This window comes from Eublepharis macularius, chromosome 16 (assembly GCF_028583425.1).
Source record: "Eublepharis macularius isolate TG4126 chromosome 16, MPM_Emac_v1.0, whole genome shotgun sequence".
Classification (NCBI taxonomy): domain Eukaryota; kingdom Metazoa; phylum Chordata; class Lepidosauria; order Squamata; family Eublepharidae; genus Eublepharis; species Eublepharis macularius.
Genome location: NC_072805.1, coordinates 32,515,247 through 32,540,111, shown reverse-complemented (window position 1 = coordinate 32,540,111; position 24,865 = coordinate 32,515,247). Strand labels below are relative to the sequence as shown.

Below are 24,865 nucleotides of genomic sequence, written 5' to 3'. Positions count from 1 at the left end.
GGCAGGGGTGTTCCCCCACCTGGCAGAGGCCCGATCCTGGCCATTTCAAGCCCAATCTAGGCCATTTTGGGCCCAATCCTAGCCGTTTCAAGCCCAATCTAGGCCATTTTGGGCCCAATCCTGGCCATTTTGGGCCTGAATTGGGCCCCAAATGGCCGAAAGTGGCCCCAAATGGCCAGGATCGGGCCGCTGCCAGGTGGGGGAGTGTTCCCCTGCCCCGCAGAGGCCCAATCCTGGCCATTTTGGGCCCAATTCAGGCCCCAAATGGCCAGGATTGGGCCCAAAACAGCCTGGAATGGGCTGCTGCCGGGCGGAGGAGGGTTCCCCTGCCTGGCACTGGCCCAATCCAGCCCTTTTGGGCCCTGATTCAGGCTGTTTTGGCTCTGATCCAGGCCGTAAACGGGCCCCAAATGACCAGAATGGCCCCAAAATGGCCCGGATTAGGGCCGAACCAGCCTGGAAGAGGTCGCTGCTGGGCAGGGGAACCCTCCCCCACCCAGCACTGGAACCCTCCCCCACCCAGCACTGTCCCGATCCTGGCTGTTTCGGCCCAGATCCAGGCCATTTCAGCCATTTTTGGCCCTTTTAGGGCCCAAAATGGCCCGAATTGGGGCCGAAACAGCCAGGATCGGGCCGGTGCTGGGGGGGGGAACCCTTCCCTGCCCGGCAGCAGCCCGATCCACACTGTTTTAGGCCCAAAGTAGGCCTTTTTAAAAATACCCACATGACACCAGTCATGTGGGTATTTTAAAGAGCTGCCAGAACGCCACTCCAGGGCATTCTGGCTCAAAAAAGAGCCCTGCTTATAGGTGCTACTGGACTCTTGCTCTTTTCCACTGTTACAGACAGACTAACACAGCTCCCCCTCTTGATCTATCTCTAAAGAAAGGCAAAGATGCCACAGCGCTGCTCTTCAGCTGCTTATCTCTGTAACATCATAAAATATACATGATGCTGAGAAGACTAAAGTAGAGGAATCTGCACTCTGATAAGAAAAAAAAAGGCACATCTGCTTTCCTAAAAATATGACTAATAATAATGGCTTAGTATACACAGAAGAGGCATTTGGGAGATCAAAGTGTCATTTGGTCTCACAAGCATAAAAGCTCCTTGGGCAGTACAGTGTTGGGACAAGCCACTGAAAGAGGCAAGAAAGTCAAGAACACAGACTCCCACTTTCCTCTGAAGAACTACCCACCCACCCTACTCCATCCACGGTACAATGAGATTCCTCACACCACCACTCAATCCTTTCAACAACCCGATTAGCCAGCAGCTCATTCCATGAGGTCATGAGCTCTATTAAGGACAGGAACAGGGTTAAGAGCTGCCCACAATTAATTGCAGGCTGCTGGAGAGAAGAACGCTAGCTGAGTTGGACAAAGGGACCTACCTTTTGCACAGGGCCACATCTGGGACACTGGCACAAAGGATGACAGAATTCCTGTTTCGCCACACTGCTGGTTTCCTCAGATTCTTCCAAATCATCCTCCACCCATTCCAAAAGATAACGCACCTGTTGCAAGAGGGGAGAACAGTCATATTTTTATATATGAATCACAGACCTAGTTTTCATAGAGCTGGTAATCCTGGGTCCAAGATGCCCTCTTCAGTGCACATGATTGAAAGTAAGATCCCTGCATATAGAAAATAAGCAGGTCAGGAAGGTTATAATCTGACACCTAGCTTTTTACATGCGGAGGAGTTGAGTAGCAGGTGGCAACAAAGGTTTACCACCCCAGTGAGAACTAAGACAATTTGCCTCCTGATAATTCCATGGAAAAATCTGTTCTTGCAAACTGAACAAGACATGCAAAGCGGCTTGGTGACACACCCTCATTTCCTTCTCTAAAAGTCAAATGAAATAAGGGGAAAGAAAGTTAAGTATCTGAGCCATCAATGTAAGTTCACTCAGGATCAGGGGAAGTAAATTAGAGATGACCTCCTTACTTCTAATCAAGACTTTGACTTCACCTTTGCACTAGGCCTCTCAAATCCTTTTAGCATGGATTAAGTGTGAGGCTTTGGGCCAGTTTCCTTGGCCATCTTTTTTTAAAAAATCACCACTTTGAATCAAAGACAGAAGAATGCTGAGTTTAAATGCATTATAATCAGCGGTTAATACCAGTGGATCCCAAAAGAGGGCCATGAGGCCAGGAAGGAGGATGAGGAAAGGGAGAACAGGAGGCACCGGAAAGCCGGATGGCAAATATGGGCTTGCAGCTGCAATAGTGTGTGGAATGACCATGAAATACAACCTCCTGCTCAGTGATGCTATATATTTAAGGGCAAACATGAAAAATAAAATATATTGTTCACCATTAGCTAAGGTGAAATTTCTGCATTTTATGTTGGGGAAGAGGTGCCCCATAAAGCAAAGTTTACATGTGGGCCCCACCTCAAATAGTTTAAGATCCACTACTGCGTTCCGAAATCCAGAAGATCTCATTTGCATTTGTTTTAAAGCAAGTTTCTAGCTGTTAGGGACACTGAAGCTGCAGGCAATGCCTAATCTCAGAAACTAGAGGGAGCTGGAGAAAGAATTGCAGTGGTCAGTACCCTATATACAGACACCTAATACATTATGCAACAACCACCACCACCCCAAATCTGTGGAAGACACATGTACATTTATGCAGGTCACATAATTGTGATTTTAAGTGCAGCCTTGATCTTAATTTGATGCAAACAGACGTAACTCTTCAAAAGTGCGATTAAATATTTATATAGTTGCGGGACAACATATCCACAGTTAAGCCACTTAAAACTTGCAGCTGTTGAAATCTAACCCCAGTTACAGTCACAGCGGTACGTCTTTCTTGATCTTGTTTTATTCCTGCCGCTCTTTTATTCTGCACACCGTTCCAGTGAAAAATTCCCACTGCGCCCCAGCTATTGTATTCTCTTTCTCTGGAGACAATCTCTCAAACCAGGAAGCCAATTTCACTCCTAAGAGGGAAACCCAAACTACAAATCGCAGTTTATTGAATTTTGGTTTCCAGTTTTAGAATTTTTGTCAACAGATGATTATACTAAAAAACTTGTTAAATCTAAAGACGGTTTTGATGTTCTACTTAGCTTGTAAGAACACCCTCAATCAAACCGCATAAATCTCTATGGTGTTGGTGACATATCTTTGTATATAGAATCATTCAGATTGCCTAGTTAGATGTTAACTATTTGGTTTCTATGTATATCTATGTATAGTGTTGACTGTTCTTGTACTTCTTTATATATAAAATAAAATAAATATATATTCACAAAAAAAAGAGGGGGGGAAATGTTGGATTTTTTTCTCCCCACCACTTAGCAACAAAATTGATTAGACCAGAAGCTGCTGGCGAAGCCTTAAAACGAAAGTATGCATCCCATCCATCCTACGAGAAAACCCGGAAGCGGACTCATAAATCTGGGACTCCATAAAGGTCATGATGCAAGAGGCGTCAGCTGTTCTGGTCACAAGCTCAAGGAGAAACAGCTACCATCACTGAGCAGAAAGGATGAGGAAAGCAATCCCTTCCCCTATGCAGACAAGCAAGACTGATTTCCCTACGAGCCCCTTTCTTCAACTCCATGCAGCCCTTGGGATAACAAGGAAGCCACCAGGGCTTCTTTTCAGGGGGAATGCGGTGGAATGGAGTTCCGGCACCTCTTGAAAATACTCGGAAATAGTGCCTGAAAATAACATTATTTCAAAGAATCCCGTGTGTTTCTTGCTCATTTCCCTCTTGAGAGTTCTGCCACCTCTTTCCCCAGAAAAAAAAACCCTGCAAGCCGCCATACCAGGTATCCGCTCAGCACAAAAATCGTTTGAACCCGGAGGTCAAATCTGAGTCTTACCAAAGTTTAATCGCGCTATCTCAAGAGTATCTGTTTCCAATTACAATGGATTAACAGAGGATTTTCATCAAAAGGCTAAATGCACTTTAAAATAGATGCACATGTTAAGGATCTCAAAGCTGTCTTAATCTGATCTCCTCAATTAACCCATGCCACCTTGCGGCTTCTTTATATTTCACAGCAAGAAGCTGAAAAGCAGGAATGCCGCCCCCTCCCCCCACATCAAACATTTCATTCTTTTATATATATCTATTATGTTTCATATTGGTTACAGGCAATCTTCTCTTCCTGGCTTGCCAACCAACTGCAGCCATGGCTTCTCAATTCAGAAATCCCACCAATCCATTGCTACGCTTCTTTAAGTATAGTCTGAAATGCCGTCTGAACTGAGCCATGGTGCATTTTACAATCTTTTATATCTTTTTTCCAGAAATGGAATTCTACAAGCATCTAATAGGCGACAGTATAATCTGCCTGAAACTCAGCTGCTGCTTTTCACAGTGTCATGATTTTTAAAAGGCTTCCAAAGAAAAGAATAAAATTGCTATGGTGGTTTTCAATCATCAAGAGACAGTGAGATGGTAAATAATGCAAATTATAGGACGGGAACTGCCGAGTTGATGCTGTCAGCACTTTAGGGAAAGTTAGATTATTCAAAATCAAAACACTCTCAAGTGTTTCAGATTTCCATAAGCCATTTTTTTTAAGAGTCTGTATTTGTTGATAGCTTTAAATCTGCTGTGACTTCCCATTCAGGGTTGAATGCCAGTATTATAAACACTGAGAGCCCCCATGGTATAATGGTTAGAGTGTCAGACTGGCAAGCAAGTTTTAAACCCTGATCCAGGGCTCATTTCGAGGGGGAACGCACAGGAACGCAGTTCCGGCAGTTCCCCAAAGAGGTCACATGTCAGGTGGCCCCGCCCACCTGACTCTCGGCCATTTTGGGCCTGTTTCTGCCTGGATTGGGGCTGAAATGGCCCAGATCGGGCCTCTGACGGGTGTTGGATCACTCTCCCGCTCAGCAGCAGCCTGATCCTGACCATTTTGGGCCCCTTTTCAGCCACATTCAGCCCCTTTTTGCCATTTTGGGCCCAATTTCGGCCCTGAATGGCCACGATTGGATCCAAAACAGCCAGAATAGGTGATGTCAGGGGGTGTGGCATATGCAAATCAGTTATGCTAATGACACACTGTCCAGAGATGGCAAGGGGTGTGGCATATGCTAATGAGTTATGCTAATGAGTGTTTTCAGCTCTTTTTCTACGAAATGACCCTTGCCCTGTTCTGTTATGAAAGCTTGCCAGGTGACCCTAAGCAGTCACAATCTCTCAGCCTAACCTATCCCACAAGGCTGTTGTGGGACAACGTGGAGGAAGGGAGAACTGTGTGATAAAATGTTTTACATCCCAAGTAGGGGAGAAAAGTGCAATATAAAGAACTTTCAAAATGAAATGAAGCCACACTTCAGTCTGAGGGCTGCTTTTTTGTGATAGTACCACTTCAGGAGACTGCTAGAAAAAGCATGACTGAACACTCCCTCCCATCTCAAAAACTCCCTGCGTGAAAAAAATAAGCAAGTCAAGGAGGAGAACATGCTAAGCAGTCCACAAGTAGGGGATTTTTTGATATGGGGTGTGTGTATTCAGCCATATAATTCTCCCACCCCGTTCTGAAGTCGTATGGTCCCACTGACATGTTTTTCCTGAGTAGTTAAATCACTGCACAATAACAACAACATTTGATTTATATACCGCCCTTCAGAACAACTCAATGCCCACTCAGAGTGGTTTATAAAGTATGTCATTATTATCCCCACCTCCCTGTGAGGTGGGTGGGGCTGAGAGAGCTCCGAGAAACTGTGGCTGACCCAGGGTCACCCAGCTGGCTACAAGTGGAGGTTTGGGGAATCAAACCCGGCTCTCCAGATTAGAGTCCCACACTCTTAACCACTACACCAAACTGGCTCTCACCAAACAATGCATCACAAGGTACCTTAGCACTGTTCACTGCATTCTATTGGCCTTTGGATGAAGACACTGAGTCAGATTTGCACATGGTAACTCGTGACAACACAAAAGGCACCCAACTTCTTTAAAAAAATTAATAAGGTTTCTTTTTACTAGAGTGAGTACTCCAAAGCATGCAGCTACTATATCCGTTGAGGCAGAAAAATGTGTCACAAGATAGAAGCATTGCTTTGAAGGGAGCTTTCCATTCTCTGCAGCTCTTTAACCAGAGGGTGCTGTATCAGTATTGCTGTACTGGCCCCCTGCTACAAATGTACCCAAACTCTTCCCATTCAGGAAATAAACACATAACCTTCTCTGCCTTTAACAGCTGCATGTTGTTTCTTAAATCTCATGCCAGCCACAATTCCCAGTTCCAGTACCATCAAACACATGGCTTCAAAGCAAATAATATAAAATCCAGGACATCTTACCATTTCAAGGTCTCCATCAGCAATTGCTCGTAGGAGTTTTTCTACCTATGTGGTCAATAAAGCAAAGAGGGAGAAGGAAATTTAGCTGGGACATCCTATAACATCTGGACTGTATAGTGATCTGAAATGCCTATTGTCTGTTTCAGATTTGTACTTTTGAAGGCTGGCCCTTCCAAAGCACCCTTAGGGGAGGCACTGAATGAATCAGAGGGGTTGCATACAATGCTAGCATGATTTAAGTGAAGATAGCAGCATTTCTGAAGATTTATTTATTTTATAGTTGTTGGAATTTTTGCAAGTGTCCTATGCTCAGTCGTGAAAGAGTTAAATTTCTGTTTGTTGAGTCAGATAACTAGTTAGCATAGGACCACTTAGGCTTCGAGAGAAGTTCCCGCCAGAGAAAGTGGGTGTCTTTAGTCTTAATGAGAGAATCCAGGATTGTCTATTGGATGAGCCAGTTTATTGGGGGGCAATTAGCTAGCAACATATGCTAAGGTTTTGTTGCTCTTTGTTCCGTCATCGTTGTCGTCTGCTACTACAGCCCACTTCTACTACTTCACTAGACGATGCAGTCTAAGTTTTTCTCCCTCTAGGACCCTGCAGAGACTATCAAGATGTAGTCAGAAACTGTTTATTGTTTTTCCTACTAAATGTACCCTTTTTACCCTGTTATGTAGTAAAGTATTTTTATGGAGCTAGAATCACAGAAGTCTGTCTACTTATTTCCATTGCGCTATTATTAAACCCTGCAAACCTATATCTAATTGCTGTGCAACCGCCAACAATAGTCTACCCTTCTCACTGGGACTCAAAGCGGATTACACAGTGCAAGTCAGTACAACCAAGCAGCAATCTGACACAGAGCGGAAACGATGCTGAAACAAAACATAAGTAAGTTGACGTGACATAGTAAACAATGTGGAACTAGTACCCAGTAGGAACATACTTACAGCAACAGACCGTACGCAATAGTGTAGTCTACACTCCCTATCCCTGTACCCCATGTGTCTCTCTGGGCCATTTCCCTACAGCACAGACCAATTATCTGTGTTTAAAAGCCCTCAGTTTTGCATAGTCTGCGGAAAACTAGGAAAGTGCAGCCACATGTACGGGTCTCATGCGAACAGCAACCCTGATCACCAGGTTGGGGAGAGGGGCTCAGCCAGATTTATGAACCATTCCAAAGTCTTTAAAAAAACAGAAAATGCTTATGAATTCAGCTGCTGGTGCAATTACAGCTACGTTCCAAAGTTAAAAGTAAAAATGCAGAGCAAGCAAGGCAAGTAAGCCATCACATCCCAAATTAGCCCGTACACCAGTTAGTGGTAAACTGAAATGGAATTCTTGAGAACTTCCTTAACAGAGGGAACTTACAACCGTTTTGACCACCACTGCATGTGGCTGTCAGGTTCGAGCCTGAAAAAACCGAGACAGAGTGACCTACCCAAAAGTCCACAGGTGACCCCCCGTGAGTATAGGGCTGAGAAACCATGCCCAAAAGGAATGATTAAAATTACCGCAGGGCAGCTTCACAGAAAAACTAATACTCTCCTGCAAAAACAAACTGTTTGAACTTAGGAGCAGCTCTTGGTTTCAAACAGAGGATCAGACGAGCAATTTTGTTTCCCCTTATACAACAGGAGGCAACGGCAAGACACCCGTGTGAAGTACAGCGAATGGCAGGGAACTAAAGGCAGATTTAAAAAACTAGGCCACAGCTTCACGAGCTGGAAGGTCTAAGTGGCTGACAATCTTTTCCCCCTGATTTGAGCTATCGGTGCAGCTTCTGGAGGGCGCCGTTCGTCTTTTTAAAGAAGGAGCAGGGTGGGAGATGCAACTCTAACGGTGCTCAGAAGGATGTGTCACTCCCCTTTAGGAAGGCACTGAAAATCTGCTATTAAATGGGTTTCTACATGATTTGCTTCTTCTTTCTAGAATGGTATTGCTCGGCGGGGCTGTATCTGCATAAAGCGAAGGTGCTGCGAGTTACGGAAACTCGAGTAAATAGCAAAATCAGAAAATCATACACAGCCTCAGTAACGGGGAAGGAGCATCATCACCGCGCTGCTCTTCTGAGCCATTTCCATGTTAACAGTTATGAGGCTAAGCTGTGAACCAAAAGCTTCCTTGCTTCAGCTGTCACTGTGAACTCACTTGGAAGCCTCAGAAAAGCGACTCTGTCAGCCACAGAGAGGAGACTCCAGTATTACGTGAAATGCAATATCGGTCAATGGAATTAGTACACGTATGCTGTTGATAAAATTTCAGACAACAGACCTGTATGTAAGAATCAACCTGTTCAAAAGTCCTTGTTGCTTTACCAGGGACAAAGGAAAAGGGAACTTGCCTTTACATTGACATTCCTGAGTCTTTTGCTTTGCTTTGCTATCAGGACTGGAGAGACTGACAGTTATTAGCGATGGAGTTGGGGGAGAATACAGAGTACCCAAAATGCAGGTGATTGATGATCAAAATGATGTAGAGGGACAAAGTAGCACAGTGGTTAGTCTAACTGTAAGAGACTAGGAGTGTGTGTTATGGGCCATGAAGTTGGTTCTGACTAATGTATTAATGACCTTCAAAATATCCAGTCATTGACAACCTTGCTCAGGTCTTGCAGACTGGCGGCCATGGTTTCCTTTCTCGAGTCAATCCATCTCATTTTTGGTCTTCGTCTTTTCCTTCCACCTTGACCTTGATAGCCCAGGTGAGCCTGCTTTTGTCAGATCTCAGAAGCTAAGCAGGGTCAGCCTTGGTTAGTAATTGGATGGGAGACCTCCAATGAAGACCAGGGTTGCAGAGGCAGGGAATGGCAAACCACTTCTGTTAGTCTCCGGCCATGAAAACCCCGCCGGGGGTCGCTATGAGTCAGCTATGACTTGAATGCATTCTCCACCTCTTCCACCTTCCCTAGCATTATTGTCTTTTCCACTAAAAAAGAGGGAAAGGGCCAGTCACTCTCTGAACCTAATTTCCTTCAGGAACCCTTTGGGCACAATAAGAACTTCTGACAGAAGCCCAGTCCTCCCCCAGAGGAGGAGGAGAACCACGTCTACCGCCCTGAGCTCTTCAGAGGAAGAACGAGATAAAAAAATGACAGAGACAGGCAGACTCTGTTGGCAGTCTAACAGCGCAATCCTAAGAAGAGTTACACCAGTCTAAGCCCATTGATTTCAATGGGCATAGACTGCAGTAACCCTTCTTAGGACTGCGCTATAAGTTGCTTCTGCACTGCAAATGAGCCAAGTCTTTGTAATCTTACCTCTTTATAATAAGCTTTTGTTCCATCTTGTCTAGTGATGGACGCTGTGGCAGCTGAAGATAAACTGGACCCAGATGACACTTGGCTGACTGTGTCCTCCGATCTGGTTAGTGACTGACAGAGTCAGCAAAGAAAGCAAAAAAAGGGGGAAGGTTTGCAGCATCACCATTACCCATACTGAACGTCCTTATTGCTAAGGAACGGGTTGCAGCCAGCGTGCTCTGTTACCTGAGAAGCACTCTGCCTTCTTTCAAACCTTAGGTAGTTCAGCTCCATTAAAGACAAAATCTGCAGAAAGATAAAATATTCATCAGTTCGAAGTGCAACTCCATCTCAAGAGATATTTAGTGATTGGACAGCAAATGTGATACGAGCCAAGAGAGATTAGACACAAGGGCAGAGTAGAAAGCGCCCTGTTTGCAATGCTTATCTTGCCTGTAACACACATTGGAAGGAAAACCATTAATTTCCTCCATCAAAAGCAAAGCCAAGTTATTTTTAAAGGCTCTGGCTACAGACACTCTTTGCAATTAAGCGCCGATTAGAATCATAGAGGAAACTATTTTTTAAAAAATACTAAAGAGAACATAAAAAGAGAACTGTAAAATTCAATTAATTGCACGGAAATCTCAGAAGTAAAATTGAGATCTTCCACTATCAATACTGAAATCATTTTTAAAGGCCGCCTTAATATATACTGTTTGCAATAAGCACCAGCTGAAATCACAGAGGAATTTTATTTTTAAAAAACTCTGAACAGAAGATAAATAATACCGTAGAATTTAATGCACATTGCACAGCAGTCTCTTTCATTCGGTTCTGAATATCTGGGTTGGCTCCATTCTGCAATAGCACTTCTATGATCCCTTGGTAGCCCCAGCGAGCAGCTATATGAAGGGGGGTGTCTCCTTTTTCATTACCAATATCTAATTTACAAGAATGAACATCGTAGTAGACTAAAGCCTTGACACACTAGAAAGTGTAAAGAAGAAGTAAAAAATTATACCAGTGAAGCTACCCAGCATTGGAATTAAGAGGTCTACTTTTAATCTGCTTATTTTATTGCATATAGCACTATCCTGTATAATATATTCTTTGCAATTAACATTTGCAAGTTATTTTTACAACCATAATGTACAACTGCAGGTGTCAAAAAATGCTAGCTTATCTATACTCAAAGAAAAATTAACAAACTGTGCTATGGCGTGTTTATTTGAATGAAGGATCTCTTTGACCCAGAAATCTGAACTCCCTTCCTTGGGTCACAGGCAGGTTTCCAGGGTCAAATAGTGCATATGTTCCAATAATTAAGGTACAGAATAAATCACTCATTTCTTTCTCCAAGTATTACAGCAGTGGGAATGTTCTGTTCATGTCCCTGAGAATGTTATTTTCCCCAAAGATGTATCATTTGAACAGCCCCAAGTTTCTAGCCCCATGGATACAGAGGTAATTCTGAAAACCAAAAATTCTGAAATGCCACAAAAAAAAGAATTTACATTATTTCTTTAAAAAATAGAAGAGGAGAGATTATAGGATTCTAACAAAATTCTGCAGCTTGCACAAATGACAGGTTTGTGACAAATTACTTACATCTTCATGGCCATAAGTACAAGCTAAATGCAGTGGTGTGTTGCCGTTGTTGTCTTGAATTTCAGTGCTGGCCTTATAGTGCAGCAAAAGAAGCTGAAAAAGGAAAGTGAGGCCTTTTTTTATAAGAAGGGAGGGGAATACTGCAGTGGCAGAAGTTTCTAAGGAAATGAATCAGTCCCACACACCTCTCCCTCAGCAACCAAATGAAATTGTGTCTCATGGGGGGGGGGGTATTGCTCCCACTTTGACCCAGTTCCTGACCCGTATAAAAGCTTCCTGTCAGAGTTATGGCCAAGACATCCAGACATTATATCACCCACTAGACGCTACGGTACAGAACAGTACAGGACAATTCAAAAGCAGATGCTTCACAGGCTCTCTGCAAAACAAAAAAAGCATCCTTGGGCTAAACGAATGCACAGCATCAACCTGATAAAGGATTTCTTCATTTCAGATGAAGAGGGTGGCTGAACAAAGAGCTTTTTGAAATAAAAGATACATAGCACGGAAATAGTTCCTTTCAAGCATTAAAGGTACTTCACTTACATTGTTTTATTTGTACACATGGTGTAAAGCGTATACTTTTTTTCCCCCTTTCACATTTTTATCCCCAGCCTTCCTCCATGGAGATCAAGGTGAAGGAGTCTTATACTGACTGTGGACTATTAAGGGCATACTAACTCAGGCCCTTATGCATTAACCCTTCAAACTCAGGATCCTGCATACAACAGAGAATTACCTTTCCCCATACAACACCCTCTCCGCTTGTGTTAGGATGCACTAGAGACCTCTTGATAAGATCCAGAGGAGTTAGCCGTGTTAGTCTGCAGTCGCAAAATAGTAAAGAGTTGATGCATCTGACGAAGAGAACTGTGGTTCTCGAAAGCTTATGCTACAATAAAGTTGGTTAGTCTTAAAGGTGCTATTGGACTCTTTACTCTTGATAAGAGTTTCGCCTTGGAAAGATGTTAGAATAATAGGGCATAACCACTGCCTTCTTCACAGCTGCCCAAAAGAACTCGTTCCCCATGGAAGTTTGCATACTGATTTATAGGTGGAATAAAGAAGAGCATGCCTCTTTCAACACGTTTGAGAGTTGGGCTGCAAAGTGGTTACTAAATTGATTTATAAATCAGGAGGTCTCCAGTTTGAATCTTATTTCTGCCTCATACTCACCAGGTAGCCTGAGACGAGTAACTCTGTCTCAGCCTCAGACCAACCCATCGTACGAAAATAATATTGGTCTACCTTACAGATCTGCTGTAAGGATTATAACAAGGTAACATTTGTGGCATACTTTGAACAAGTGAAAGCATTATACAAATGCTAAGTATTAAGTAGTGTTCCAACACACTTCATAAATTAGCAAGAGTTCTGCACCTTGAACACCTGACTGTTAATATAGATCATCATTTATTTCCATTCACAACTATACATTTTTACTGTCAGTGAAATGTGAACTTGCTAAGAAACTTGAGGCTTCTCTACTGAAATCTGAATACAGTACAGAATTCCCCCCGCCCCCATTTCCACTTTTTTCTTTTCATTTCTAGCATGAGGTCTTACAAGTCCTGCAGGAACCATCCTTCAGTAAGATTTCTGAACTGGCTGTCACTTCACTACATCACGAGCAGGAGAAAGAAGCTATTAAGAGAAGTTTTGCTTTCAGTTTGCAAGCAGCATGAGATAGAAAGGAGCATCATTATTATTTGGATTTTTCTTTTTATAACCTGTGCGAAGGCTTTCATTAATACATAGTCGAAGGCTTTCACGACCGGAGAACGATGGTTGCTGTGGATTTTCCGGGCTGTATAGCCGTGGTCTTGGGATCGTGGTTCCTGACGTCTCGCCAGCAGCTGTGACTGGCATCTTCAGAGGTGTAGCACCAAAAGACAGAGATCTCTCAGTGTCACACAACAATTCACAACAAATTGTCGAAGACTGTGACACTGAGAGATCTCTGTCTTTTGGTGCGACACCTCTGAAGATGCCAGCCACAGCTGCTGGCGAAACGTCAGGAACCACGATGCCAAGACCACAGCTATACAGCCCGGAAAACCCACAACAACTCACAACAAATTCACAACAACCAGCTTTCATTAATGTTTCAGTGCTTACAGTAACATTCTGATATCCTTTCTGGCAGGCAAGGTGAAGCGGCGTTGATCCGTGGTAATCCGTAGCATTGACAACGGCTCCTTTGGAGACCAACAAGTCAATTAACGACGCTTGCCCTGTGAAAAATATATGCTTGTTAGAATCAAAATGGCAGCCCCTCAGGAGGTTAAAATGCAACTTCCTTTTCCCACGGCAAACGGTGAGTTTAACAATCTATTCTCCTTCCCCTTTGTGTAAGCAATACAGGATTCACTCAGAGTGGTAAGTGTTCCCCAATTTACAATAGTTTATTCCAGGTCATAGCTCAGCAAGGAGTTTCCTACCCACAATAAGTGAACTGAAATTGTCTCTGGAGGGAGCCAAGTAAGAAATGAATGTCAACTGCAAATTACAGGCACGCAGAAAAAGCACCTCTCTCCTGAATGCTTGAAAAGCAACATTAATGATGAACTTGCTTGCAATTCTAAGATCAGTGATGTGATTGACATACAGTGGACAGATGCTGTGGCAGGTTAATGCTTCAGAAAGGGTTAAGCAGTATTCCAGAGAGGTCCCATTCACAAGACTCAGCAGGGCCAGGAGTTGGAAAAGCCCAAAGGTCATCCAAAGAAAGTCCCTGCGTGTGGTCTGAAGGCACATGAAGCAGCAACCTTACTGAAGCTAAAGTGAGCTGGGCCAGGTCAGTGCCTGGACAGGATAGCTCCTGGGAACCACATCCGCAGAATCATTTTTTAATGTGGTTTACTCAGGCCCAAACACGCGTTGCATGTAATACACAGTTGCTGTGAGAACTGCAACATTTCCCTACACAATCCAGATTCACAGGCATGTTAAAATCCAATGGATGGATCATTCAGCTTCCTTAAAACAAAGAAGACCTTATTAGCTAATGTGATTATTGAAATGTGTGTGGTTTACTCAGGCCCAAATACGCATTGCATGTAACACACAATTGCTGTGGAGACTGCAACATTTCCCTACACAATCCAGATCCACAGGCAAGTTAAAAGACAGTAGACTTTATGTTCTGGGCACCAGTTGAGGGTATACCTATTTTCCCAGGTACCCTATTGAACTGATGAAGAGAGCCTGACTCTCAAAAGCTTATACCCTAGAAATCTTGTTGCTCATTAAGGTGCTCCTGGACTCGAATCTTGCTGTACTACTGCAGACCAACACGGCAACCCACCTGCACCTACTGATTTGTGCCTTTGATGGAGAGAGGGAGGGGTGTAAGTCTTCGGAACTTAGTTTTTCTTATTTGTGCATGAACCCTCCCTTTCATCTGACACACTTATTTTTTTTTTTTTTTAGAAAAATTTTTATTGGGTTAGAATATTATTATTTTTACATTACATTCAATTTTCCCCAAATTTTTCATTTCTAACCCCCTCCCTTTCCCCCCCTTTTGTTGACTTCCAACAGCTTTCCCCCCCTCTGTCCCTTTTCCCTTACTTCTATTAAATTCCTCTATCTAAAACAAATATACATTCTCCATTATATTAAGCAGTACATCTTTAACTCCTTTACTTACTATACACCCAAACTGTACGTCTTTGGATAAACAATTTATCCCCTTTTCCCATTTTGAATATTTCTATATATCATAAACCTATATATCATAAACCATAAAAATTTCCCACATTTAAATCAAACAAATCAAACAATTTGATTTGTTCTCTATATGTTACTCATTTCATCTTTTTATGGTAATTCTATATAGCTCATCACATAGTCAATCAATTTAACTCTTCTGTACATTCAGTTTGGTGCATATAAATCTTATCAAAGAAAGAAAATATTGTTAGTTACTCAATCCTCATGTTTAAACCTTATCATTAATTATTCTCTATCAATGTTCTATCAATTAACCTATACATATCTATATATATATATCAATCTATTAATCTAACTGCTTATAAGTTCACTTTTCTCTTCCTCCCCCGGTAAAGTCACCCCTCTCTTTTATACTTATATTATACTTCAGTAGTTCTCAAACTGCCACAGTTTTCCTCCCACCTCCCATTTCTTCTCCAGATGTTGTTTCAGCTTCTCCCAGTCCGTGTTAAACTGCCCTGAGTCCAGATCTCTCAATTTTCTTGTCATCTTGTCCATTTCAGCCATATACAGCAATTTGTAGATCCAATCTTCAATAGTTGGCACTTCTTGTACTTTCCATTTTTGCGCATACAAAAGTCTAGCTGCTGCTGTCATATAAAATATCAACGTCCTATGATGGGCTGGAATTCCCTCCATTCCCAAGTTTAGTAGCAGGAGTTCTGGGTTCTTATTTATTTGAAACTGTAAAATTTCACTCATTTCTCTTATTATTTCCCCCCAGTACTGCCTAGCTACCTCACATGACCACCACATGTGGTAGAGGGAGCCCTCATGTTTCTTACATTTCCAGCATTTATTAGAAGTATTCAAGTTCCCTAGCGCAATCTTCTTTGGTGTCATGTACCAACGATAAATCATTTTGTAAATGTTCTCTTTAATATTAGTACATGTCGTTATCTTCATTGTAGTTTTCCACAAGTATTCCCATGCCTCCATTGTTATTTCTTTATTGAAATTTATAGCCCATTTCACCATCTGTGTTTTAACTGTCTCGTCCTCAGTATACCATTTCAGCAGTACTTGGTATACCTTGGATATTCTTTTCTTGTCTTCTTTAAGAAGGGTCTGCTCTAGTTCCGAGTTCTCTGTTCGTATGCCCCCTTTTGCAGAGTCCGAATTGTATAAGTCTCTGATCTGCCTATACTGGAACCAATCATAGTTAGGTGATAGTTCCTCTTGCGTCTTTATTCTAAGTTTAGATACTTCAATTTTAGTTATTTCTTTGTACGTTAAGCATTGTTGTTCATTATCAACAGCTCTCGGGTCTATCACCTCATATGGAACCACCCACAAGGGGGTTCCTTCTTGTAGATAAATTCTGTACTTCTTCCAGATTGTATATAAACTTCTCCTTACAAAATGATGCAGGAACATCGAGTTGACCTTCACTTTGTCATGCCATAGGTATGCGTGCCATCCAAAAAATTTTTTATATCCCTCTAGGGCTAATAGTTTCTTATTCTTTAATGTCATCCACTCTTTTAGCCAAACTAGGCAGATTGCATCATGATAAAGTCTCAGGTTGGGCAGTTGCATTCCGCCTCTTTCCTTTGCATCTTGTAAAACTTTTACTTTCACTCGAGGCTTCTTGCCTGCCCAAACAAAATCTGATATTTTCCTCTGCCATTTTTCAAATTGTTTAGAGTCTCTGATGATTGGTATTGTCTGTAGCAAAAACATTACTCTTGGTAACACATTCATCTTAACTGCTGCAATCCTGCCCAGCCATGACAAGTTCAATCTATTCCATTTGATCAAGTCTCTCTCTATCTGAATCCATAATTTTTCATAATTATTCTTGAACAAATCTATATTTTTTGCAGTCAGCTCAACTCCCAAATATTTCACCTTACTAGTTACTTCACAATCCGTTGTTTCCATTAACAATTGTTGTTTCTGCTTAGTCATGTTTTTGCATAGTATCTTTGACTTCTTTTTGTTAATGAAGAAACCTGCCAAGTCTCCAAACTCCTTAATCTTATCTATCACTTTTGGCATGTTCTCCAGTGGGTCTTCTACAATTAACATTATGTCATCTGCAAATGCTCTGACCTTATATGAATAGTCCTTTATTTTTATTCCTCGTATTTCCTCGTCTTGTCGTATTTGTATCATCAGAATCTCCAATACTAAAATGAACAACAATGGAGATAACGGGCAACCTTGTCTTGTTCCTTTACTAATCGTCAATTTCTTGGTCAGTTCATCATTCACTACAATTGCTGCAGTCTGGTCTCTATAAATTTCCTTAATTGCTTTGACAAATCTTTCTCCCAGTTGTAGCTTTTCCATAGTGGCAAACATAAAGTCCCAGTTTAAATTGTCAAACGCTTTTTCAGCGTCTACAAAGAAGAAACCAACCTCTTTGTCACAACGCTTGTCATAATATTCAATAGCATTGATCACTATCCTTAAATTGTCTCTTATTTGTCTGTCTGGCAAAAAGCCTGCTTGTTCCTCCTCTATAACTTCCGAGAGCCACCCCTTCAATCTCTCTGCCAATATCTTCGCAAAAATTTTATAGTCATTGTTAAGTAGTGATATAGGTCTGTAATTTTTCACGTTGGTCAGGTCTTGGCCCTCTTTTGGGATCAATGATATATTCGCTTCACTCCAAGTATCTGGAATCCTTTGATCCCTAAAAACTCCATTCCTGACACACTTATTTTTAATGTTCATGCTGCTATACTCTACTAATTGTTTTAGCTGACCTGCTCAGCGATTTCCAGGATATTACTAGTGCTGCTTCTTTGATGGTATATGTGCTCATTTTATTATATTCCTGCTTCTGTTTTTAAAATTAGCCTTGCTTGGTTTTGTTGTTGTTGTTGGTTGTTGTTGTTGTTGTTGGTTGTTGTATAATTATATTTTTATGGCTATGTTTTCTTTACACTCGGAAGCTGCCTCAAAAGACAAATTTGGTGAAGAGATTTCAGGATATAAATGTGTAAAATGAACTCCTTTAAAAGGGCCTTCTCCCAAAGCCTTTTTGCCGTAAAAAAACACCTTTCCTTGCAACAGAAAGTCGTGGATGCGTACCGAGCATGTTGCAAAGTGTAGGCTCAACGAAAGTAGAGTGACAATGAGATCCGTACCCCAGAATCCTGTAGCATATGATTAGAGATACTGTTGCAGAAAAAGAACATAAGAACACAAGAAGATCCCTGTTGGATCAGACCAGTGGTCCGTTTAGTCCAGCATCCTGTTTCACACAGTGGTCAACCAGTAGCCCAGGAGGACTACTAACAGGACATAGATCCAGAAGAGTTAGCCATGTTAGTCTATAGTTGCAAAATACTAAGGAGTCCAGTAGCACCTTTAAGACTAACCAACTTATTGTAGCGTACGCTTTCGAGAACCGTAGCTCTCTTCATCAGATGCAATTGATGAAGAGAGCTGTGGTTCTCGAAAGCTTACGCTACAATAAAGTTGGTTAGTCTAACAGGGCATAGAGGCCCTCCCCCGATGCTGCCTCCCAACAGTAGATTTCAGAGGTTTACTGCCTCTAAATGTAGAGATACCCTTTTCTCGCCATGGCTAACGCTTCATGGACTTTTCCTCCATGAAGCTGTCTAACCATGTTCAGAACGCATAGAAAGCATTTCCCAAAGCAGGAATAAGTGCTACGATATTCCATGAACGAATCCTGTTCTGCTTACCACATATAGCAGCTATATGAAGGGGAGTGAATCCCCGGTCATCTCTAGAAAAAGGTGTGACAATGGACGGATCATTCAGCTTCCTTAAAACAAAGAAGACGTTATTAGCTAACGTGGTTACTGAAATGTGTGTTGTTTACTCAGAGCCAAATACACATTGCATGTAATACACGATTGCTGTGGGGACCTGCAGCAGGATAGCTGCTCCAAGTTCCCTGCGGAAACTCAATTCTGAAGTGCTGCAGGGACCTGAATTGGATCAGGAACACTATGCAGAAGGAGGAGCGTCAATCTCCCCCCCCCCGCCCCGGGCACTATTATTTGCACCCAAAATCGGCACAGGGTGTTAGTTGCTTGTAAGTGGGGGGGGGGCTGCACATTCAAGTATTTGATGCACATGCAACCCCCTGATGGGTCAGGAAAATAGTGGGGAGGAGGCTGGTACTCCTCCTCCTCCTCCTCCATCGTGGTCCCAATCTGAATCAGGCCTCTATGACAATTCAGAATTGGGCTTCCACAGGGAACTCACAGCGGCAATCTGGCTGCAGATCCCCACGGTGATCATGTGTTACATGTAGCGTCTAGCTTAGTCCGCAGTTGCCTTGAATTCATAAGCAAGCAAAGCAGCCACCTGGGAGCTGGTGTAGTACAGTGATCAACAGGGCTCATTTCCAAAGACGCTTGGACAGGTGTGGGTCATTACAGGATTTATTTGTTCATCATCCCAGCCAAATAAACCTTTGTTTGAGTCGGAGCTCACACGACTGGGGCAGCTATTCTTCATCTTTACTCGCATAAGGGTACCCCCAGAGACACTCTGAATTTCTGTCTCCCATGAGCCCACATTGCTGCAGAGTCGTTAAAATCCTTATTCTAAGGATCTAGCATCTCCCCCATCCCTGACGCCCTCAGTCTTCAGCACTGGGAGCATTGGCTACTTTTTTTTCCTGCATCAGTTCTTAATTATACTTTGCAAGTCCGTTGGAAACTTTTTAAAAAATGGCCCTTACCCAGAAACCAGTTTTTCACATTTGTCGCAAAAACAGAGCGGATGGCACATTTTTTGCACGGTGTCCTTATCGCTGTCCCCTTGGCTTAGTAAACGCTCTACTTCATCCTGGTTGCCCGAAGCAACATGCTACAAAGGAGGGAAAAGAGTAAGGCAGACTCGAGTACAAAACAGAGTGAACAGGTTGGGGTGGGGCAAAGTGGTAGGAAGAGAAGGACAGCCTAACCACAAAAACAACTCCAGGCCAATCCATACATGACAGAATGCATGGATTTATGCTTCCAATGTGGGCCATAACCATGACTTTTGAAGTGCATTCATGTATCCAGGAAACAGCAATGGGCTGAAGCTTCTAGGAACCAGTTTAGTCTAAGCATATACGTATGCACTAGCCTCAGGTAAACCACTTTAATGTAAATAATGAAGCAATGAGTTGTAAATGAGAGCCAGTTCGGTGTAGTGGTTAGGAGCGCAGGACTTTAATCTGGACAGACGGGTTTGATTCCTCACTCCTCTGCTTGAAGTTACCTGGGTGACCTTGGATCAGTCACAGCTCTTTCAGGGCTCTCTCAGCCCCACCTACCCCACAAGGTGATTGTTGTGAGGATAATAACAACACACTTTGTAAACCACTCTGAGTAGGCATTAAGTTGTCCTGAAGGGCGGTATATAAATCATATGCTATTATTATTAAAAAGAATCCGAAGTGCTAAAATACCCTTAAAGGGGGAGGGGTAATACTGAAACACACATCTTCTTTGTGTGCATGTCACCTTGCCTCATTCCAAAAAGCTATTCCTGTGCAATTAGCCTGACTCATTGTGCTAGAGTGTGAATCAAAATCAGTTTGTAGAATGTGTGCATTCAACTGCAAGTATAGAGGTATGGAAAGAAACAAACAGATCAAGAGGTACTACTAAATACCAGCAGTACAAATCAACACTAACAGTGCAATCCTAAACACTTTTCTTAGCCCATTGATTTCAATGAACTTAGAAGAGCATGAAACTGCTAAGGACTGCAATATATAAGACCTATATTCCCAGCCTAGCGAAAAAGATTTTCCCTTGTTTCTCAAAAGTTACGGGGGCTTCCAGAGGAAGGGAATTCCTCGACACAGGTGACCACAGATAAGGGTCTAGCTAATCCACATTATCGAGGAATACCTGTGACTCAGCCACAGCACATCATATCACCTTGACTAAACAGTGCAGGTTAGAAAACGGACAAAATTCCCATAACCATGAGCGAGAAGAAGGCGTCTTCAACAGTGGCCTTATAACCACCTCTTTCAAACAAGGAACAAAACCCTTACAGAAGCTTTACTGCATGCAACAAGCACACTCAACAGTTCTTCCCGACTTCATACAGGGATCAGGCAGACATGGCTGTAGGGTGAACAGAACCAGCTATCCTGCCCACATTCTGGGGCAGCAGTGACTGAAACTCAGCCTATAAATTTTGGCCATAGGTATGATCCAGATTGAGCCACGGTTAGAGAGACTGCAAATGACTTTGTCTGCCAAACAAAACTTACCTTTCTACAAAACTGTTATGGTGGACTACCAGAGGTTCTAAACCTTCCAGAGAAGGGTGGGCCAAATTACAGAACTGATACAATAATTAAGTAATCCATACCTGAAACAAGCAGTCTATTGGCGTCGTGGACATCTGAGAGAGCAAATTCATTCTTTGTCTTAAGAACAGCTTCTCACTAAACCCTTCAGAGCCCTACAAGGGAGAGAAAGAATGCACCGCTAAATCAAAAATATTCAGAAGGTACGTTTGTATTTCTAACATTTGTTTGCTCGGCAATGGTAGCCATCCTAAATTGGCTTATTAAAAAGTAAGCCCCATTCAATAGCATTCGGTCTCAGGTAAGTGGGCCCAGGACTGCAGCCTTCATGTATGAGGTGGGGTACTGAGGTGGTGGCAGCAGCAATAGCAGAACCAAGATGGTGTAGTGGTTAGAGGGTCAGACTAGAATCTGGGGAGCCCAGGTTCAAACACCCACTCTGCCATGGAAGCTTGCTGGATGACCTTGGGCTAGTCATACTTTCTCAGCCTAGCCTACCCCGCAGGGTTGTTGTGAGGTTAAAATGGAAAAGAGAACACTAAGCAGCTTTGGGTCCCTGTTGGGAAAAAGAGGGTGTAAATGAAGTAAAATAAAAAAATAAACCTTCAGCAGACCCGGTTTAAACACAGAGAGTTGCACCCTATGCTCTAACTGAAAGATTTGTTGCTTGAGATGAAAGGCCTTTATTTATTTACTTTATAGTTATCTTTTCTCTCTGAGACTGAAGGCAGATTACACTATGTGTAAGTCAATGCAATCGACAAAACGAGGCAGCTAATAATATATCTCATAAAGTCTATGTATATACAGTCGCATAATTACTATATAACATATTCATACCTAGGCAGCTCATGAGAGGGAAGGCAGGAAGGGTTACATCAGAGCTTAGTTCTCGTGGCCCCTTCTTACACACCTAAGGTAATGTCAATCGCCACTTTGGGGTCAGGAAGCAATTTTCCCCATGCCAGTTTGGCCAGGGATCCTGGAGGTTTTTGCCATCTTCTGGGCATGGAACAAGGGTCACTGGAGGTGTGTGTGTGTGTGTGGGGGGGTAGTTGTGAATTTCCTGCATTGTGCAGGGGGTTGGACTAGATGACCCTGGAGGCCCCTTCCAACTCTGTGATTCATAATATATTTAATGCTATGCTGGAGTAAATCAGATGTAGTATATTCAGGTAAGTCAGCTGGATATTATTTCTGCAGAAAGCCCCCTCAACTGATAGGACTTAGCAACTGGTGGCCTATAGCCAAGTACAGTCCCCTAAAGCACTTCAAGTTGGTTACCTCAGAGAGAAAAAACATGAGGAACAATGGTTTTATGCTGCAGTTCTGTTGTTTTTTATATTTATATTGTTACACGGCCAATTGTTTTTAAATTCCTTGAGCTTTTAACAGAGCACAGGACAAAAATATGTTCTAAATACACTGACTGGCAACAAAACTTGATGACAGGCCTTTTAATGGGATGGGGCACGGGTTTACACCTCAGAAGCCTTTGATCTAAACCAGGGGTGGTCAAACTTCCTTAATATAAGAGCCACATAGAATAAACGTCAAATGTTTGACAGCCACAAGACATGATGAACTGAAGTAACTTCAGATGAAGAAGTAGGTTTGGGGCAGTGTCTTAAAAGTGACATCACAAGAAGGGATGGGGTTTTGCTGCAGTATGCTGGAAGTGACATCATCAGAAGGGGTGGACCTTAGACTTGGAAGTGACATTACAAAAGTGATGTCACATCCTTGCTAGGCTTCACCCCCAAAGTCCCCAGGTATTTTCTGAGTCAGACCTAGCAACCCCAACATTTTTATTGAAAATATGAAAGACTTGGAAAGAAAGAAGGAAAAAAGGAAAAGGGAGGGAAAGACATGGAAAGAAGGGAAGGGAGGGGAAGACATGGAAAGAAAGAAAGGGAAGGGAGGGAAATAAAATAAAATGAATGACTGTAGCAATACTCAGAGACCTCTACGAGCCGCACAGTATGTCTAGAAGAGCCACATGTGGCTCCCGAGCTGCAGTTTGGCCACCCCTGATCTAAACAATGAAGTTGCCCCTTGAACACACACCTCTGGTAAAGTTTCTGATACAGTTGCAAAAAAAAAAAGGAAAAAGAAATGAAGATTAACATGTTGGAATGCTTTTCATTCTTGGAAAGAATAGAACAAACTCAAGGGCATAGTATATAAGCTTTAAATTCCTTCATGCCATTTCTGGCAAGCGATTTCAGTGAAAGGTGCGTTGCTAGATTATTTACACACAACTGCAAACCCACCCAATTCTAATTTAAATGAGGGAGAAAAATATCAAGGCGGTACAGGCCTTACAAACAGGCTATACAATTTCTAATTTTATACAAGCAATGGCGTGAAGTTGCCTAAACACGAAACTTCCTCAAGCATCTTTCTCCCTCCTATCTGTATTTTTGTCCTCACAGAAAATTCAACAACGCTAAGGGATGGCAAGATGACATGCCCTGCTGAGAGCAACATGTATACGTCGCTGTGTCCCGTCCAATGTGTGTGTGTCAGTATGCTTCTCATTCCTTTGTGGTTGTACAGACACAAGTTTGGAAGATCAAAACTTGTAATGCAATCAGTCAAATGCTTTGTCCTTTATTGTTCCCACTTTTACAGTTTGGGCTTCCACACGTAACGGGTAGCATAAGACGAACGTGTAGGGGAAGTCTCAGTACTGGTGGAATAATTCATACACGGGGCTCTGATGGAGTAACATCGAAGTACACAGAATTGAGTGGAATGGGTCTAAAGAAGCGTAATAAGGAGCGGGGAGACAGTGAGTTTTATAGCAGAGGACAGTCAGTGCCATTTCACAGATTACTATAAACAGACATTTCAGCCAAGAAAACAATTACCTTTCCTGTAAGATGGGAAGGCCTTTTGCATGTCTGGTGAATGTGGCAGCCAAATCTCTTGCGTAAGGACTACATTCTCAAGCAAGGTAAAGTTAGTCCCCTGTACAAGCACCGAGTCATTACTGACTAGGTTTACCAGCCTCCAGGTAGTGGCCGGAGATCTCCTGGAATTACAACTGGTCTCCAGGCCACAGAGATCAGTTCACCTGGAGAAAATTGCTACTTTTGGGGGTGGACTCTATGGAATTATGCCGTGCCAAGGTCCTTTCCCTCCCCAAACCCCACTTTCTCCAGGTTTCTCCAGGATTCACACCCCAGATCTCCAGGAATTTCCCAACTTGGAGCTGGAAACCCTATTACTGACCCATGTGGGGGATGTTGCATCACGTTTTCTTGGCAGATTTTTTGTTACGGGGTGGTTTGCCATTGGCTTCCCCAGTCATCTACACTTTACCCCCAGGAAACTGGGTACTCATTTTACCGACCTTGGAAGGATGGAAGGCTGAGTCAGTCTTGAGCAGGCTATTTGAACCCGGCTTCCGCCAGGATCAAACTCAGGTCATGAGCAGAGCTTGGGCTGCAGTACTGCAGCTTACCACTCTGCGCCACAGGGCAAAGAAATACCCATTTCCCTTCAATTGTTTAAAAAGCAGACAGTATAAGTATAGACTCCACCCTCCTAAAGTTTTATTGTCCTGTTCCAAGCTTAAATATCACTGGCCGGCTCTTTCCACACTGGCTATTCTGGACACTATGGATATTCTAGCACACACAGACATGTGCTATGTGATATTGATAAAGGGTGTGATTAGATGCTTGAAGGATAAATGTTGGGTTTTCATCTTGCCATGCCAAAGCAACGTACAAATAAG

At 42.7% G+C, this 24,865-nt stretch overlaps 1 protein-coding gene across 1 annotated transcript in view; it reads right to left on the bottom strand.

Annotated features, from left to right (window-relative positions):
• ANKRD27 (ankyrin repeat domain 27) overlaps positions 1 to 24,865 on the bottom strand; it is a 58,954-nt gene that overhangs the window by 12,496 nt on the left and 21,593 nt on the right. The window contains exons 13-22 of the mRNA XM_055000748.1: positions 21,183 to 21,275; positions 19,546 to 19,673; positions 18,536 to 18,618; positions 13,257 to 13,372; positions 11,139 to 11,231; positions 10,320 to 10,517; positions 9,774 to 9,833; positions 9,546 to 9,659; positions 6,284 to 6,328; positions 1,394 to 1,516 (exon numbers count right to left, since the gene is read on the bottom strand). Coding sequence (XP_054856723.1) covers positions 1,394 to 1,516; positions 6,284 to 6,328; positions 9,546 to 9,659; positions 9,774 to 9,833; positions 10,320 to 10,517; positions 11,139 to 11,231; positions 13,257 to 13,372; positions 18,536 to 18,618; positions 19,546 to 19,673; positions 21,183 to 21,275 — 1,053 coding nt within the window. The remainder of the gene's footprint in view (positions 1 to 1,393; positions 1,517 to 6,283; positions 6,329 to 9,545; positions 9,660 to 9,773; positions 9,834 to 10,319; positions 10,518 to 11,138; positions 11,232 to 13,256; positions 13,373 to 18,535; positions 18,619 to 19,545; positions 19,674 to 21,182; positions 21,276 to 24,865) is intronic.